At 41.1% G+C, this 18,170-nt stretch overlaps 1 protein-coding gene across 1 annotated transcript in view; it reads left to right on the plus strand.

The window, feature by feature from the left end:
• The window catches only part of LOC125010400 (guanine nucleotide-binding protein G(olf) subunit alpha-like), a 51,828-nt gene extending 34,909 nt beyond the window's left edge, over positions 1-16,919 (plus strand). The window contains exons 6-12 of the mRNA XM_047588991.1: positions 8,181-8,235; positions 8,331-8,404; positions 9,729-9,787; positions 9,925-10,045; positions 11,641-11,771; positions 11,859-11,926; positions 14,283-16,919. Of these exons, the coding sequence (XP_047444947.1) occupies positions 8,181-8,235; positions 8,331-8,404; positions 9,729-9,787; positions 9,925-10,045; positions 11,641-11,771; positions 11,859-11,926; positions 14,283-14,429 (655 nt within the window). The 3' untranslated portion in view covers positions 14,430-16,919. The remainder of the gene's footprint in view (positions 1-8,180; positions 8,236-8,330; positions 8,405-9,728; positions 9,788-9,924; positions 10,046-11,640; positions 11,772-11,858; positions 11,927-14,282) is intronic.
• Positions 16,920-18,170: the final 1,251 nt, after the last annotated feature.

Here is an 18,170-nt window from a genome sequence, read left to right on the forward strand (position 1 = left end):
CCTCCACCCCTCCACCCCCTCCACCCATCCACCCCCTCCACCCCTCGTCCGTGAAGGCCACCACAACGTCGCCACAGTTTACAGACGCCACTCGGGGCCATAAAACAAGACCTGTAGCGTCCTCAGCGGTCACTTACTCCCGCAGTTTTCGGCTCCGAACTTTATATCACTCCGTTCGTGTAATTCGTCTCCGCTGCCGCAGCTGTCAAGTTTTAACTTTGTGTCTCTTTACACGCCACATCTTAACATTCCTCCCCCCTTTCTTTCTTTCTTTCTTTCTTTCTTTCTTTCTTTCTGAAACTGAAAATTTGACTTATTTTTAGCCGCGCGCTTGAGACGGTAGCCCTGTAAAATAATCTGTCTTCATAAGCCTAAATTTGCTTCTGCTGCTCTGCCGTCAAACACACACACACACACACACACACACACACACACACACACACACACACACAGAGCGCAGTGACACACATAGAGAGCATAAAGCTAGCACAGAGCATGGTTCTGCTTTGTGTTGATGTATGGGAGAGTCTGGGAATGGAAGGATACAAGTGCAGCCTGGCTCAGGAAGAGACGGGGGGATAGAGGGATAGAGAGGGAGAGGGAGAGGAGTGGTATGGACCGACTGGGGTTGCCATGGGAACCCAGCTGCTAAAACCAGGCAGGGTCAGTGAGGAAGAGAGGCTTGTGTGCAGCAGGAGCGAAGGGATGCCACCCGGAGGCCGGTTTGAGAACTACACAAACAGGCACGCAGGCCTCAGATCAGCTCGAGTTCAGGCTGAAACTAGTGTTTTTTTTTTTTTTTTTTTAAATCTTAAAATAAAAACTGACGGCTTTAATTAGATTTAATTTGTTTCTTGCGTTTCTTTTCGTGTGGTAATTGCCAATAGTTGGTGTGTCGCAACAGTGCAGTCTGCGCTGACACTGTAGACTCCGCTGTTTTGATATTAGTCATTGGTTATTGATATTTGATTAGGGGGAAAAGAGGAAAAGCTCATTTTCACCGGGTCGGGCGGTTTGACTTCCAAGCGGAACAACTAATTCGACGTGGAGGTTTGCTGTTGTTTACGGTCCGAGAGAATTGAAACCTGCTCGATATTGTCGATTAAACTATTTTTACTTGGGATTTTTTTCTATTTTTGGCCCGCAGACTAATTCAGCAGGCTGACAGATAGTGTATCGATTCCCCGGGGCTTCAATATTATTTAGTGAAACCCATAAGTCAATTTCACAGTGAGAACTGTATTCAGGGAGCTCTCCGCATGGGACTCGGCTCAGGCCCCGACGAGGAGCCCTCGTGTTTCCCGCTGCAGCTCGGGATTTTTTTGGGGGCCCGAGTCTATTTTAAACAGAGTTAATGTAATGGTCCACGTAGACACTGAGCAGAGACAAAAGGGCATTACAATGTATTTTACATTTTTATACAACACCTTTCAAAACCATGACTTGATGCGGACCCTGGAAGGCGAATTGGCGGCCTTGAGATAAAGCAGGCACTTTTGTTTACACAAGATTTGGTTTGACTTTCAGGAGTGTCTCCGTTCGTGCTCCTATATTTAGGAAGTACCCACTGAGCCCTTGATGGATTTGTCTAGTTTCAGATCCATCTCCCAAACTGCTCGGTGTTCCTGTTTGGATGGATGAGTTGAACCCGGGGCTCAGCTCTTTCCACCAGGTGACCAGGATCCTCGGCGCGGCTCCGCCTTCCTTTTTCGCGTCGTCCCGCCGCCGCCGCCGCCGCCGCCGCACGTGGCTCCGCGCGCTGCACCAGCTCAATGCGTCTGACAGTTGGTGTTATGTGATGAGCTGCGTTGCGCCGCTGGTTTTGTTAGGATACTGGGTGTGTTTTGTAAGAGAGGACAGATGAAGCATGAAGGCAGCATCGGATCCCGGTTTAGACACTCGTTTAGAGTCTTGGACTGATCTTAAATTATAATACTCACCTCTCAATTTTTTATTTTATGACTATTACAGTTATTTTTGTCATTGAACAAACAAATTACATGATTAAATATCATTAACAACCCTTCTAATATGCAAGTTTGCTTCTCGTCTCTGTCCGTAACTTCAACATTTGGTTCAAAGTAGTTGGACAGAAGTAGAGATCGGATACTTTTCTGAAATTTAATCATTAACAGAGGGGACACAATTATCAAAAAATTAACAAATAATGCATTTAGTTATTATTTTAATCCACGCTGCCAATTAATTAATTAATTGGTATCTTGTCATTTTTAGTATACTTTTTTCTAAATTTATTTACTTATTTATTATTTGTGGCGTTTATTTCCTTTTTAATTCATCTACAGTGAAAGTTGTCGCTCACGTTCACCGTTCTCCTGTATATTTATAAATGAATGTCACTTTTATTTATTCTTTCTGATCGCCACAAACGAAAACCCGAAGGTGCATCAAGTGTCCAATAAAGAAACGGTTTGCATATTCCTAACGGGGGAAAAAAAAAAAACATTTACATGAAACTTCAGCAGCTAGAAAACGGAGGAGGGAGCGTTGTTGTTGTTGTTGTCGCTGCTGCTGCTGCTGCAGCCAGTTTTTTAAAGCGCTGTCACCAGCCGGTTGGGAGACTAAAGTGAAAGTCCATTATGCTGGGCCCGAGCGGCTCAAAATATGGAAACTATTGATCGGATCCTGTGCACTGCTAATTAAAGATGGTCCGCTATTTGTAAAAAGTCAACCCAATTATCAAATGAGCACATGAGGCTGGGTGCTGTGTGGTTGGCGTGAAGGTTGTCAGTCTGTCGGAGGGGACTCGTTTTCCAGCTTTTATTTCAGCATCATTGCAACTTTTTTAGTTTTTTAACAGTTGAATGCAACTCTCAAGTAGTTTTAAATGGGTCATAACTTATTTTATGGTATTTGTGTTTGTTTATTTGTTTGTTGTGGCTCTCTAAAAGCCGTCCGGTCTAAGGGAAGATGCTGCAGAACTCCAGTATGAAGCGTTTTAATAACCCACCGTCACCGTCGTCCCCCTTTGCCCCCTTTTTCTGCTCAATGGGCAGCAACATGTGACCCAGAACCACGTGGGGTCTGAGGCCCGAGGCCCCCCCCCCCCCCCCCCCCCCCAGCATCAACTGTCCCTCAACATATTGCTGTGTGTGTGTCTGTGTGTGTTTTCATGCTTGGGTCTTTGTTTTATGGAAAGACGAGGCAAACAACACAGAAAGACCAGGCCTAGTCAAGTGATACTGTCCATAACAAAGCCTATACATAGCAACACAGACCGGCCCGCAGGAACCAGTACAGTGTGTTTAAGCTAAATACAGAGCCAACCCAGCCCTGAAGAGGGATACAAACATGATACAAGATGATTTTTTTTATATATATGTGTGTATAAAATATAGGCTGCAGCAGATTTCATTTCAGTTTCACAAACTCGCAACAAGCGCTAAAAAACAAAAGCAGAAAAACCTGTGGCTTGTTATCACTTAAATCCACAAATTTGACAAAATGACCACATCACACGAAGATCGGCGCCAACACAAAACAGTTGTGGGAGGAAATTGAAGAAAGCAGCACAAGCCGCAGATTTCCCTGGATCTTAAAACCCCAGACTGTTTGTTGCAGTTTGCAGCCGTAGCCGCTGCAAACTGCACCCAAACCTTTTTTTTTGATAAGGCATTATCTTGGACGGCCACTCGGTAATCAATGTTATCTTTTTTCTCTGCATTTTTTTTTTTTTTTTTTTTTCTGGATCCAGGACCCTTGTTCTTTTATTTTCTTGCCTGGTACGGAGACTATATTTGGATCTCCAGCGCTCTACCAATAGTACTTCTGTCACATGGCAGTCACAAAGCTCTCAGTAATTATAACCTAGCTAGGTTTCTGCAAGGAAAGGCCGACTAAAAATACTGCCACATTGTTGCAGCGATGGGGCAGAAGCTGGAGATTTTTTTTTTTTTTTAATTTTATTTTTATTTTGGAGGTTTTTGCCTCCTGTTTTTTTTGTGTGGCAGTACGTGGTTTGTGTGTATCCTCGGTTGGGGGGGGGGGACAGTTCAGTTCACTGGGTTTACTCGTTGTGTTTGTGTTGTTTATAGAATTTACTAATTGGTAAATAAATACAGTTGTCCGACTTTTTTCGGCTCGTGAAATTTCACTTTTCGTCACATTTTTGACACAGTTGATTAAACCTCTCGGTTTCCTACTTTCTGAAGCGTTTTTTTTTTTTTTTGGAAACCTGCGTTGTTTATACAACCGCTATCTTCTTCATGTTTTTCCGCGTATTGCACCTCCAGCTGTCTGTATGCGTTATTGCCCTCTGTAGTCAGCAGAAATAGTTATCTTCACAAGATGCTGACAGCGTCGGTTCCCGCTCTGGTTACTAGGAAGGGAATTAATGAGACGATATCCTGAGTAAGAAATAACCCAGCCGTCACACGTGTATTTATTGTACCCTAATCTTTTATTATCGTCTGGGTTTTGTCCTCCCGCGGTACGATGTGGGGTTGTGAGAGGACGGTACCGCGCAGGGGTCATGAAAAAAAAAAAAAAAAACCCACAATCCCCAAACTCACGAGTGGTCACACGCTCCCCGGGTGTCGGCGTCCAGAGTCTGTAGTTTGTCAATCGGTTCCAGGTTTGCAGTGCGTCCAAACAAACATCCAAAGGTCAGGTTGTGAGTTAAAAACAGAAAAAAAAGAACGGTGGGACTTTCGCACACCCGATTAGATCAGCCTGGTTAATAAGTACATAGCGTGGTGTGCACTAAAATAATAAATGATGTTTAGATGTGTGTGATGAAGGGGTTTTCATGATCTGCCGTCTTCTTAAAAGCCAAATCGTAATCAGAAGACTTGATGTTTCAGGGGAGACGACTCTGTCTCCTGTTTGAAAGCACAAAGCGAATTCATAGAAATCTATTTTTAAACTTCCTTTCCTCCTCACTGTATGTGTCTGGTGGATGTGTTTACTGTACATGTGTATGAAGTTAGTGTGAGAAAGTCAAGTTCTCTGTCAGAAATAGCCTTGCTTTCTACTTTTGTGTGGACTGTGAGTCAGAAATAGTCGGTGTGATGAAAACATTATAGTCAGAGCACATGAGCGGTGTCTCTGTTATCTAAGGGTTCATAATAGAGCATTCATCCTCAGTTATTTAATTCGGCTTGGGTGTGTTAGGTGTGCTACTTTTAGGGCCGAAGTGAAAATGAAGTGAGAGCCGTCCCTGACTCAAACCTACAGAAACTGTAACCCTGAACGCTGATCTTGTGTGCGTCAGGTTTCCTGTGTGCTGCTGCAGCCGCCGTGTCTGTCTTGTGACATCCTGAAGCTGCAGAGGGTTTGGGTAGAAAGTGGAGGGGATGGTGAGAGGGTGAGCCTGTCTGGTCCACATCTGTGTCCTACATAACAAAGTCACTCACCAACTTCAGCTGTGGGCTGGGAACTTTTTCTCTTCAAGACAACTTCGTCACCTACATTTACCGGCCTCCCTGTTGTAGTTACGTTTTCTTTTTAATGTCAGGTCAAAAGCGTGGATTTTATCTGAATGAAGTTAGAGTTAGAATTTTTTCTATGAATTATCAATACGGTTATTATTTTTGAAAATGTCCATCACTGCTCACTCAGATACTGTATTTGTCCATAAAAACAAATCCAGAATCCGATCCTATAATTAGGACAAAAGCAGTTATATTTAACCCTCTCATTTCTTTAAAGAGAGAGTCACCCATTTGCATTTGATGCTTTTCAAGGGAGTTAGTTCATTCATAACCCCTGTTCTAATCTACCGTTGTCTCCAAAGTAAAGCAGCTGAGCTAACACAATCTCTTAAATTGCGCTAAATGTTGAAATGGTTACGTATCATAATAAACCCTCAGTTTCCTGTAAGGAAACTAGCAGCGTAGTCGTGGGCCTTTTTTTTTTTTTTTTTTTTTAAGTCCCTGGACCGGCCATGTTGCTCATGGAGTGATCCAGATCGTCCGTGAGGCCCGTGTGACACCGTGTGTCCCCGGCCTCGGTGTCCTGAGTCTGCCTGCTGTGCTGCAGAGAGGCCCAGCTGCTGCTTCTGCTGCTGCTGCTGCTGCTGCTGTTACCGTTACCGCTGCTGTTACCGCTGCACATGCTCCCTCAGTAGTGAAGAAGGCAACAGCAAGCTGTCTAACCTCCACAATAGCCGCCTTATGTAATCACTCTGGCTAGAGACAGACCAAAATAGCCCAGACTGAGCAGGCCTGCCCTCTTGTGGCATGCAGCTGCCTCAGCACCGGCCTACCGGGGCCTCTACAGGGAGTCAGACATGGCGGCCACCTCATGCAGCACTCACTGTAGCTAACGCTAATATCTGAATATCTGTTTAAACGTGGAGTCTGTGCCTGATCGGACTGGTGATATACAACTTATAAAACAAGTATTGATCCCTTTTCACTCGGTAAAGGTGCTACTGACGTGACATTTTCACCGGATGTCGGTAGCATCTCATGCAAATAAAATCAAACCATAGATATCCATTAATTAAATTATGTGTGATAATGTGATATGACACAGGTGAAATGTACTGAACACACGAAGATAGAGAGGCGCAAAAAGGTAATGGAAAACCAAGATACCAGCTAAAATCTATCAGTATTTAGAAAGCAATCCTGCCCCTTAGGGTTAGTACGTATTAATCTGATCTGATTCAGTCCCAACTGATGGCCTATAAAAAAGGTGTCTCATTACCAACATGTCACACAGGAAGCATCTCACGACGAGTAAAAAAAAAAGCAAAGAGCTCTATCAAGACCTTCGCAACCTTATTGTTGCAGAACATACCGATAGCGTGGGTTACAGAAGGATTTCTAAACTTCTGAATGCGCCAGCGATGAGCACTGTTGGGGCCGGAAGTGAAAAGAACACAGTTTCATCATAAACCGGCCACAACGAACTGTTCCCCGCTAGATTTCAAGGGGGAGGCTTGAAGAGTATTATCACAAATGTTGTCCAAGAACCAAGGATCATTTGTGGATAAGGGTCCGATAGCAATATTGGATATATATCAAAAACAAACAAGAATATATCGGCCTGCATCTGAAACCTCGGATACAAACAGTCCATTCCAGCCTAGTGTGCTAATGTGCTAACAAAAGTTAGCAAGGAGCAGGAGTGATGTCGTCCATGTGGCAGTATTTTTTTTATTTTTTTTTTTCTGTTCACGTCTGAAAAAAGACGTTGCAGCTGAGTGCAAATGCACAAGTTTCTCGTGGTGGCACCAGAACCAGGGACGTGTAACACGACCGGCCTCATCACACACATCACAAAAAAACAGCATGAGGATTTTCACAAGACCACGGAGGCAAAGAAACAAACCTCTGGTTCCCTCAGACAACCAATGCTGACTATTGTTCTCAAGCCTTTTCTAACATACTACACTACAAAATAAGTAATATTATAATATCGGTATCGACCAATACTCAAGGCTGCTGAAGAAGTTGTATCGGGACCCTCGTACTCGTGTAGAGCTTCAGAAATATGTAGAATCAGCAGGTACAGTTGATTCAAAGAAAACAATAATGCACTCAGCAGCCGTGGGGCCTGAATACACACTCACCACCCATGTCTGGAGGTCAGTCAGCAGTGAAGTCTGGAGGTGGGGGGGCCGTTATCCTGCGTACGGCCCTTGCAAACTTCATACAACCCGAAGGAAGGCCGAATGGAAAAATGTGCCGAGGCATTTCTTGATGAATATCTGCTGCCATCTACCAGGATGATGAACGTGAAACGAGGGTGGACATTCCAGAAAGACAGTGATCCCAAACACGCCGCCGAGGAAACTGTCAGTTGGTTTACAGAGAAGGAAAATAAAGCAGCTACGATGGCCCAGTCAATCACCTACTTAAATCCAATAGAAATCTTTAGAGATTCGTGGAAAGAACTAAAGGTCAGAGTTCACAGACGAGGCCCACGGCACCTTCACTTCTCCACGCAGGAGACGCCATGAAGCCACCATTACCATCAAAGGCTTTTTTACTAGATATTAAATTTAGAAGTAAAAGAACCACGTGTTCGGTACTTTTTCCCCTATGTCATCACATTTTATTCTACATAACTTGATTTCTTTGCGTTTGTGGATTACGTGGGTTGCGTTCAATACTTATTTTACTTGCTTTGTATTTGTTAGGTATTGAGTTTAACATGTAAGTGGCTCATTTTGTGTATATCTAAATGTTGTCCTGTTTCTCTCGTTGCAGTTTCCTGGACAGAATTGACTCTGTAAGACAGAGCGACTACACACCAACGGACCAGGTCAGTTCTCATGCGTAAAATGTGCAAATCGCCTCTTTTGCTCGGTTGTACTCTTTCCTGACCTGTGGTGTCTTCTTTGTGTCCATGATGTGCAGGACCTGCTACGCTGCCGAGTGTTAACTTCAGGGATTTTCGAGACGAGGTTCCAAGTAGATAAAGTGAACTTTCAGTAAGTCTACACTTACCTGCTATATTTGTGGATTTCTAACTGTTTGCCACCTTCATAGACCACACAATACTCTTACCCCACCCCCTCGGTCAAAAAACTCTCTCCAGACACTTCTAATTTAACGTTAAATCAGATGAGGACCACGTCACAGTCCAAACGCAGAAATAGAAAGCGGCAAAAGCACAAAACAACACTACTGCATGAAAAAAAAAAATAAAAAAATCAATAAAATCCACTCTCATAATTTTCATGAACGAGATATTTGTGTCCCGTCCACATCCGCCGTCGGATTCGCTCTCATGCCGCAACTTTTCCAAACTCTTGTCACCCAGTCCTGAAAAGGAGGCTCTGCAGGCGTTTTTCCAGTTTTTCAGTAATTTTGCTTTTTTTAAAAACTGTGCCTTCTTTTTTACATCACAGTTGTATCAATAATCCCAGTTAAGAATGACCTCTGGGCTGTTATTGCTATATTTACCTCTGCCTCGTGTTAAGGGCCTGAAATGTCATAAGTTTTTTCCCCATAACGGCAGTGTGTCCTTGAACAAAACACTGAAACCAACCCCCCCCACCACCACCACCACCACCACCAAACCTGCTCGCTCGGTGGCTGGAAGCTAAGGTGGAAAAGCACGTCATTGAAGTGACTAAAAATGTAAAATGAATCCTCTGTGGTCAGCCAGTGTGATTTCTGAGCCAAGCTGGAAGTTATTTACTGTTGGTTATAAGAGCAGCAGATAAAGGTTAGAGTAAATGTTTCATAACTGCTCTGATGATGTCAGATGAGACGACCCATTTCCGCATTCACAGACACAACAGTCTTATTCTACCATCTGAAACGGGCCTTTGTATCACATTATATCATCCTGAATGATTGATAAAAAAGAAAAAGAAAAGCTCTGGGTCATGACTTCCCTTTGGGTTTGTCGTTACCGGCTTTGATGACTTCTAAGCATCCAGCCAGGGTCGCACAGGCTACACAAATAATGCCGTTCTTTAAATTATTTATTCATTAATTGATTATTTGTGCGTCGTCCTTTAACGTTTCTGTTTTTTTTGTTTTGTTTTGTTTTTTACGAGCCGACTCTGAGATCAGGTGCGTTTTGAACACGCGTAAATAATATCAGCCTTTTTTTTTCCTTTGATAATGATTGAAATAAAAACCGCTGTGTAATTGTTCTCAGGCTGTCCAGCGATCGGTACAGTGTGTACCGGACGCCCTCAGTCCTGTCCCGCTACAGAAGTAAAGTCTTTGATCACAAGAGGGCAGCAGCGAGTGCGTTGTAGCGTCTGTCGAGTCTGACCCAGTATTTTGTCTCCTCCGCAGCATGTTTGATGTTGGGGGCCAGAGAGATGAAAGGAGAAAATGGATCCAGTGCTTTAACGGTAAGACTTTTCAGCCTCTTGTTTTCCTTCATCTAACCGTACTGTACACCCCCCCTCCCTCACCGCCACCAGGTATTTTCCGTCACCTCTTGATTTATCCCTGCACTCGTGTGATGTAACCTCTGCTCCGCTTTCAGACGTCACTGCTATCATCTTCGTAGTGGCCAGCAGCAGCTACAACATGGTAATAAGGGAAGACAATAACACCAACCGGCTACGGGAAGCCCTGGACCTCTTCCGCAGTATTTGGAACAACAGGTGTGTAAGAAACATCTAATTCAGGTCCTTTCTGTCCTTTTCTTGTCTTATTTACTGTCTCAGTAAAGATCCATTGATGGTTGTCTGTCTGTCTTTTAACCTTAACCTTATGTCCAAAAACTGCTGTAAAAACTTAATGGATTCATATTTTCTTCTGAATTTTTTTCTGCATAAATCTCTTAAACCACTTCAGCACTTTACAAAACTATCAAAATTTCAATCATTTTGAGGAAACTCTAGATTTGCAGAATGAATGATTTTATTGTGCCGTGGCTGAGAGATCAAAAAATGTAGTTATAATGGAAGTCAATGGGACATTTTTGTCAAACTTATCAAATTTTAAATCTGATGCTACACAAAAACTAATAATGCAATCAAGTCAGTATTTTAGATCATCTTGGTCATATCCACAACTGATCTAAAAAAACATGCCCCAGCCTCCCAACATTAGTTTTATGTAAAATAGCAAATTTTTCATGTTTTTTTTTGTTTTGTTTTTTTGTCAGTGACAGTGACTTCAAGTAATCAAACTGGCATTTAAAGGGTTTCCTCAAAATGATTGAATTTTTGGTAGTTTTATTAAGTGCTGAAGAAAAAAAAATCAGTATTCTGTTGACCTGTTAGAATTATTATTTTTTATTGTTTTGTTCATTTCAAAATTTGTATTGAGATAGACTTTGTTACAAATTATTAAGAAAATATTATTACATTAATACAGCCAAAATGGCTGCCAAATGAAGAGGACAAATTTGCCCAAATAGACAAAAAATGTCCCTAAGGGTTAAACTGGGGGTTAATCTTGTTATTTTACGATCTTTGGTCTTTTTTTTTTTATCCTCTTTTGTTCATTTTATTGCTTTAAATATAACTCACAACAGTTTCAAATGTTCGTCTTTGAGTATAACCGTGTAGAAATAATACAAGTTGTCCTGTAGCTGTTGAAGAAAGCTGCGGAAATTGAGGGAGAAAAATGAAAATAATACAAAGACCTTTAATATTAAAACTTTTAAAGGTCCAGTTTAAATTGTATAGTGGCCTCTAGTGGCGAGGTTTCAGATTGCAACTGAATGAAATTTCCTCATCTTCTGCCTTCACATGAGTGTAGACTGGTACCAGTTGCTTAAAATAAAATAAATAAAAAGAAAGTTCCCCCTCAAGAGCCAGTGTTTGATTTGTTCACTCTGTAGAAACATGGTGAACTCATGGGGTCCAGCTCCGTACTGTAGATAACTAAAAACTACTATATACTAAAAACTAAAGTGTTTTCAAGTGATTCCAGACTAATAAAGACAAGATTGTGAAAACTAACTAAAAACTCACACAAATATACGTTATGTAAGGCTAGTTTTTCACGTAAATTGTTTCTTATACAAAAACAAGGACATTTTAAAGAAAATAAAGCTTAACCATTAACCACACTTCATTTCCTTTCTTTTCCTTTTACCATTCATTCCTGTTTTACCTTTCTTTTTTTATTGTTCTTGTGAGATGACTTTAAAATCACAAGTAAATACTAAGTACGCCCACTGAAACATGAAACGCTGTGTAGGCGTCTGTGAGCGGTTGTGTGACTTTGTTCGATGTTTGCGTTTCAGATGGTTACGCACTATATCGGTCATATTATTCCTGAACAAGCAGGACATGCTGGCTGAGAAAGTATTAGCTGGAAAATCCAAAATTGAAGACTACTTCCCTGAATATGCTCGCTACACCATACCAAATGAAGGTTTGTGCTACTCTGAACGCAGCTGTGGTGTCAAAGCTCAAATGCACCATTTAACCTCTTTTAACTGTGAGTCTGTTCCTCTTTTAGCAACTCCTGAACCTGGCGAAGACCCCAGAGTGACGAGAGCTAAGTTCTTCATCCGAGACGAGTTTCTTGTGAGTTCAATTGTTTAAAAGGATCCCGAGCTAATCCAAACACAAATTAACAATACATATTTTGCATATCACAAGTGCAATTCACTTAAAAATGATAACTTAAAAGCTGGCTCACATATAACAGTAGTGCATTCATACTTGAAAGACACTTTGCAATTTACGTATGTTCAGTGGGAAGTTATTCCAATGATTGATGGCACAAAAAACAAACGTCCTCTTTAAAGCATTTGATTTTGGACGTGGTAACACAGTCAGGCCGTCAATGAACCTGACTGCATCTGATAATTTGTTCGTATAATAAAACAACAACAACAAAAACAAAAAAAACATTAACATTTAGAAAAAACAAAAACTTGTTGAATGACGTAGCTTTTCCTCTCCAAACTAGCATCACTAGCCAATCAGAAGTAGGATGGGGGTGGGTCTTGGAACGATTGGTTGAGGTCCAGCTGCGGCTGATGCTGCATTCAAGACAACTTGGGGAGGAAAGATGAGCTCTGAGTTGTGGAACTCAGAAATTACTACTTCTAAAATAAAAAATAAATATCTGCTGCACATATTTTAATGTTTAGAAAACGGTGAAAGTATATCAAACTTAGTTTTTCTCCTCCAAGTTAACCTGTAACGTGAACACTATGATATATTGGAATTTAGAATTTCCGAGTTTTCATGAAGGCATCATCTAAAGATAGGAAGAAGCTAAGTGAATGTGTCCTAAATGCAAACAAACAACAATATATAACAATAATAATAATAACTAATATTAAATGATAGACTGTAAATTTTGCAGTTTAGAGTTGGAATATGATTTACAGTTGTTTTTATATAAATTGAAACCGAATTAAATGGTTAAATTTCTAATTGAATATATCAGTAAAACGTTCAGGCTCAGGATTTTTTAATTTTTTTCCTGAAAAAGTTAACCGTGTTGTGTTAATGAAGCTAATTAAAAATGAAAATATACTTTTCTTTAGCCTGGAGTTTTTATGAAGCTGCTTTATTCGTTGAAGCTAGAAGAAAAGACAGCAGCTGGATCTTCCTTTACTGTCCCTTTGTTAAGCTGCCCAGTGTTTTTATGTCTTTATTTTATATTAAAATGATACCGACAATAATGATTTAGCTCGATAATAACCAACACTAGTTTAACCCAAAATATCACCACCTTCGTAGTCCTATAAGGGGCGTTTATGTACTAGCTCCGTCCAGAATCAGTTACCTCAGTCTGTCGTAACGACACCAAACTTGATTCCACGGTTCGTTCATTCATTATCTAGTAGCTTCTCCTCCAGCCGTCTCTGGCCGAGGCGCACACTGTGTTTTTAAAACGAGCCGGGTACAGCCCGGACGCACAAAGATTCACACCGGAGCCACCGGTTCACCTTGAATACAGGATGTTCCCGGGACTCGTTTTAAAAACATAGTGTCCTTTTAGCAGAACATATTTAAATTCTATTTCCATGTAATCAAATGAGTATGAAGGAGTGTTTAGCACACACACACGACTCCATTGACGGCAAATTACTGATGGAAATAAGTGAATGACTGGTTCTAGTGATGGATGGGTTTGATTCTGATAATTTGACGGGTAGAGACACATCGAGCCGCGGCTCGGATGTCAGAGTAGCTGTAGTTTTTTTTTTTTTTGCTGCGACATTTCAGACAGTTCAGGACGTTGACCGGAGAAACGACACGAGAAAAACCCGACCGCAAACTCCACTTCCCAAACTCTAAGCTCTTCCCAGACTCTAAAACAAGGTTTTAGGTGAAAATCTATTGCGACAAAACCAGTGATGCAGTGATGAGCCTCCTCTGTTACGGAGACTTTTCACCCAGGTTCCTGAACGTCACTCGGTCCGGGCAGACGCACAAATATTCACTGCAGCCACACGAGGAAAGGCGGCTTTTTGATGGGACGTTTACCTCCCTTTGTGTAAAATATACAAACACCAGACTCTTTTAAGAAAGGCCTGAAAACCTGTCTTTTAAAAAAAAAAGCCTTTTCCTAAACCTATCGCTGTGTTTTGGCTTTTTAAACCTGTTTTAAATTTTGTTGTTACTCTGTAGCACTTTGGGATTGTTTTTAACTATGAAAAGTGCTTTACAAATAAAATTAATTATCATTATTATTATTTTATATTTGTAATCTGATTACATTTTATCCCCTGTACAGTTACCATTTTGTATCCTGTACTCCCAAAGCCTGTATATATATATTTTTGTCGTGTCTCGGCCTTAGTTCAGTCCCAGTTGAAGCTGCACGAACATTAAGCACGAGAACTTTAAAAAGAGTCGGGGACTCTCATCTCACATTTTTTTATTTTTTTATTTGTTTGTGTTTGTTTCTTCTGCCCCTCAGCGGATCAGCACTGCGAGCGGCGACGGCAGACACTACTGCTACCCCCACTTCACCTGCGCCGTGGACACAGAGAACATCCGGCGGGTGTTCAACGACTGCCGGGACATCATCCAGAGAATGCACCTGCGGCAGTACGAACTCTTGTGATGGGACACCGTCTCCGTCGGGCCTTCTGTGTTTTTCTCCACCATTCTGCATCCTTGACGAACCCTTCCTCCTCCTCCTCCTCCTCCTCCTCTTCCTCCTCCTCCTCCCTTCCTCCTCTTCCTCCTCACCCTCTCCTCCCCCCGAGACAAACCCTCTGACCACCCCTCCCGTCGAGGACTATGAAGTACTACTGAAGTGTGTCAAATCCTCTTCCTCTTTTTAACTTCTTAGCTTTTTGTACTTCTTCTTCTTCTTCTTTTTTTTTTCTCTGAGACCGATTCATCCCCATTTCACCGATGTAAAAGGAAGGTTGGGGAACAATTTTTTCTCACGTGCCGCTTCTTCTTCTTCTTCTTCTTCTTTTTTTTCTTTATATCCTTCCTTTTGAATGCCTTGATTTTTGTCATTCCACTAAGCCTTGGGCTACCTCCTTATTTTATTTTTTGCCCCTTCGTGTCCTTCTAATTATTATTATTATTCTTTTTTTTGGCTTTGTCATCGGACCTGGACTGGTGGTGGATGTGTGGACACATAAAACACACCTACAGGACCTCAGTGTAGAGGCAGCGTGCGTGCGACGAAGAGGATGATGCCACGTGAGCGAGCGAGTGTGTTTTATGTTTGCGTTTCACCTGCCGGTTAAATCCGGCTTCACCTTCGACATGACATTTGCGCCCACTTTTTTTTTTTTTTTTTTTTTTTTTTATTATTATTATTATTATTATTATTATTTTTGCCCTCCCGACCCGCTCCTTCGACGATGGGATGGGACGGAGGGGAACCGAGTGGATGAAGAGATAAATGCACTTTGCATCAGGTTCCTTAATAACTTTTTTTTTTTCGTTGTTGTTGTTGTGTTTTGTTTTTTTTTTTGTTTTTTTTTTTTTTTTTTTCTCCAGAGGAAGCATACACACAATGTAGCATCACAATATTTATTACCCTCTCACGATGTTAGCTTGCCGAGCTGCAGGGTGGACCGAGCAGCCGAGAGAAAACGTGTGGAGCGAGAGATTTTCGAAGAGGACGCGACACGGCCGGATTTAAATGAAGGAAAAGGGACTGAGCTCTCTGCACCTTAGCCCTGCTGCCTCCACGGACTCGGACCTGCCTCCTTCTTTTCTTTTTTTTTTTTTTATTTTTTATTTTTTGTTCTTTTCCACACAAACCTTCCTTTTAGCTTAGAGATACTGATGGGGGAGGAGGGTGGGTGGGGAGGGGGAGACGGGAGAGAAAAAATGTATTGTTCTTTTTTTTCGTTTGTTTTTTTTTTTTTTCTCGGTTTTGTTTTTTTTGTTAACTTGTACACTGTGCAAGGTTGAATTATCCTGTACAGACTGTAAAATGTAATATTATTTTGTACAACTTAATTGAAAGAAAAACAAATCTACTTGTAGATCTTTGTGCCTTGATTATGGCTGTACCTGTAAATGAGCTCAGATGTAAGTATGTTTTCGACTGCGCTGTACAGCTTGATGTCAAACTCTATCGGCAGCGAAAGACTGCGGGTAGGGGACTTTCTCTGTAGAGTTTAGTTTTTTCTGGTTTATAAAAAAAAAAAAAAAAAAAGGAAATGCTGTTTAGTAAAAAATAAAAAATAGGGAAAAAATCCTAAAAACCTGTATACATTATGCAAATTAACCACTTACCTGCAGTGAAGACCAGATGTTGCAGCGCCATGCCTTTTTTTTTGTTTTGTTTTTGTTTTGTTTTTTCGTTTTCCTCCTTTTTATTATTTTTATTTTATTTTCTTTCTTTTTTTTTTTTTTTTTTTTTTTTTGAATTTCACAGCTTTAAAACAAACATTGGAAATCCATTGAAAGTGTCCAAATTGCAACCTGGTGTTGTTTTAATAGGAACCAACGTTTTTTGGATATGAAGAGTGTGTGTGTGTGTGTGCGTGCGCGCGTTTGCGCGTTTGCGTGTGTGTGTGTGTGAGTGTGTGTGAGACAGAGAGATCTGTACTGATGCGCGTGCCTGTGCGCATGTGTACATAAAACAAACATAGACTCACAGACGCATTGTGTGTGCGTGTGTGCGCGTGTGAGGGCGAGCGCGTGTTGTAAAATTTTATAAATGTATGTACATGTAAATTTATAGGTCTATATAAATATATATGTACAATTATACATGTTTAATTATGTGTGTGCCTAGGTGTACATACCTATGTATGTATACGGTAAATATGTATACATACACACATAGGAAAGCATGTTTAGAATGGAGATGAATAAATGAGAGCGTGCAATATTAGTAATTCTTTGGTCCTTTGGAGCCATAAACAATGGCACAGGCACTATGAATGTGTGAGCAGCACCCAACAAGACAAGCTCTTCTCCTTGTACAAACAGCATCAGCCTTTTCTTCTGCTACAGTACACGTCTATCCCCGAAAGAGAGTGAACTGACTGGAAGGTGCAAAAACCTTGTTTGGCCTGGGAGGATGATTAAATGACATTTTTATTTTCTTTAAATAAAGAGGCACATTAGAGGACTTTGCTTTATTTCCATCTTGGTGTCCAGTTGTGTCCGGGTTTGTTGCAGGTGTTTATCATTTATTTATTTATTCTTTGTTTTTTTGTTTTTTTACACACATATATATGTTTATTTTTTATAGGCTAAGACATAGGTCTTCAACAAAAGGGGGTTGATTAGACATTTTTTATATATAAATTCACGTGAATCCAACATATTTTAGTTTTATTTAGCGTAATATTGAATCCAAACTGATGATAATAATAGTTTAACATAGAACTCATATAGTAGGTATTTAGGGGGTTTCCTACTGTACTTAATGTCTCGGGGTCCTTGGTCTTAAAAACGTTGACGACCTCCGGGCTGAGATGAACTTTTAGTTTCTTTACTGGTGTGAAGGTTGACAGAAGCAGCTTCTTCAGCTCTGGATGATGTTTGTGGAGTTCAGGTTTTTACGTCACTACATCACTACGGTTTGTCAACAAGCAGATAATCAGAGGAGGTTCACGTTAACCAGACTGTCCTGATATCACTTTGTTGGTCTTTAGGGACAAAACCAGAGACTTTACAGACTTACTTCTTAACAGAAGTATTTTTTGTTGGGGGGTATAAAACATGGGCGCTGTTGTCTTTCTTAGAGTGTCCCTTGTTTTCGTCGTGGAAATGTCTCACCTACAACCTAAACTCTTCACTTGTCATTTAGAGCTGAAGACTCAACATCAAGTCCAGTTCCCTTTTTTTGATTTCTTCATACTCGGTCTAAAGGTCCCTGTCGATCTGATTAAACCAGGGGGGTGTAAAACTCATTTTTAGTAACGACCTATAAACAACACGTTTCCTTCCTTTTTAATGAACTATCCTTCTACACAAGAAGAAGAAACAAATGTGATTCGGGCTCATTGCTGCCATCTGCTGTTTAGTTCTGGGTCTCAGGTTTGTGTTGGATTCACTGTAATTAGTGGATAAATTAGGATTAGGAGCCAGTGGGATTGAATTTTTTTCAGTTAATATCTTTTAGTTTATTTTTAAACTTCCTTCTTCATCTTCCTCCTTTCCCGTCTGCTTCTCCCCCTCATCTTCTCCTTCTTCTTCTTCTTCTTCTTCTCTTCCTTTGCAAATTCATCCCGTGGGCCAGATTGGACCCTGTAGCGGGCCGGTTTTTAGCCCACGTGGCACACGTTTGACACCTCTTGGATTAGAGGGTTTTGACACATCTTAAAGTCACAGGTGTAAGTAATAAAAATGAGTGATTTTTTACAAATCTCTGATA

Source organism: Mugil cephalus, chromosome 7, assembly GCF_022458985.1.
Source record: "Mugil cephalus isolate CIBA_MC_2020 chromosome 7, CIBA_Mcephalus_1.1, whole genome shotgun sequence".
In the NCBI taxonomy this organism is placed as follows: domain Eukaryota; kingdom Metazoa; phylum Chordata; class Actinopteri; order Mugiliformes; family Mugilidae; genus Mugil; species Mugil cephalus.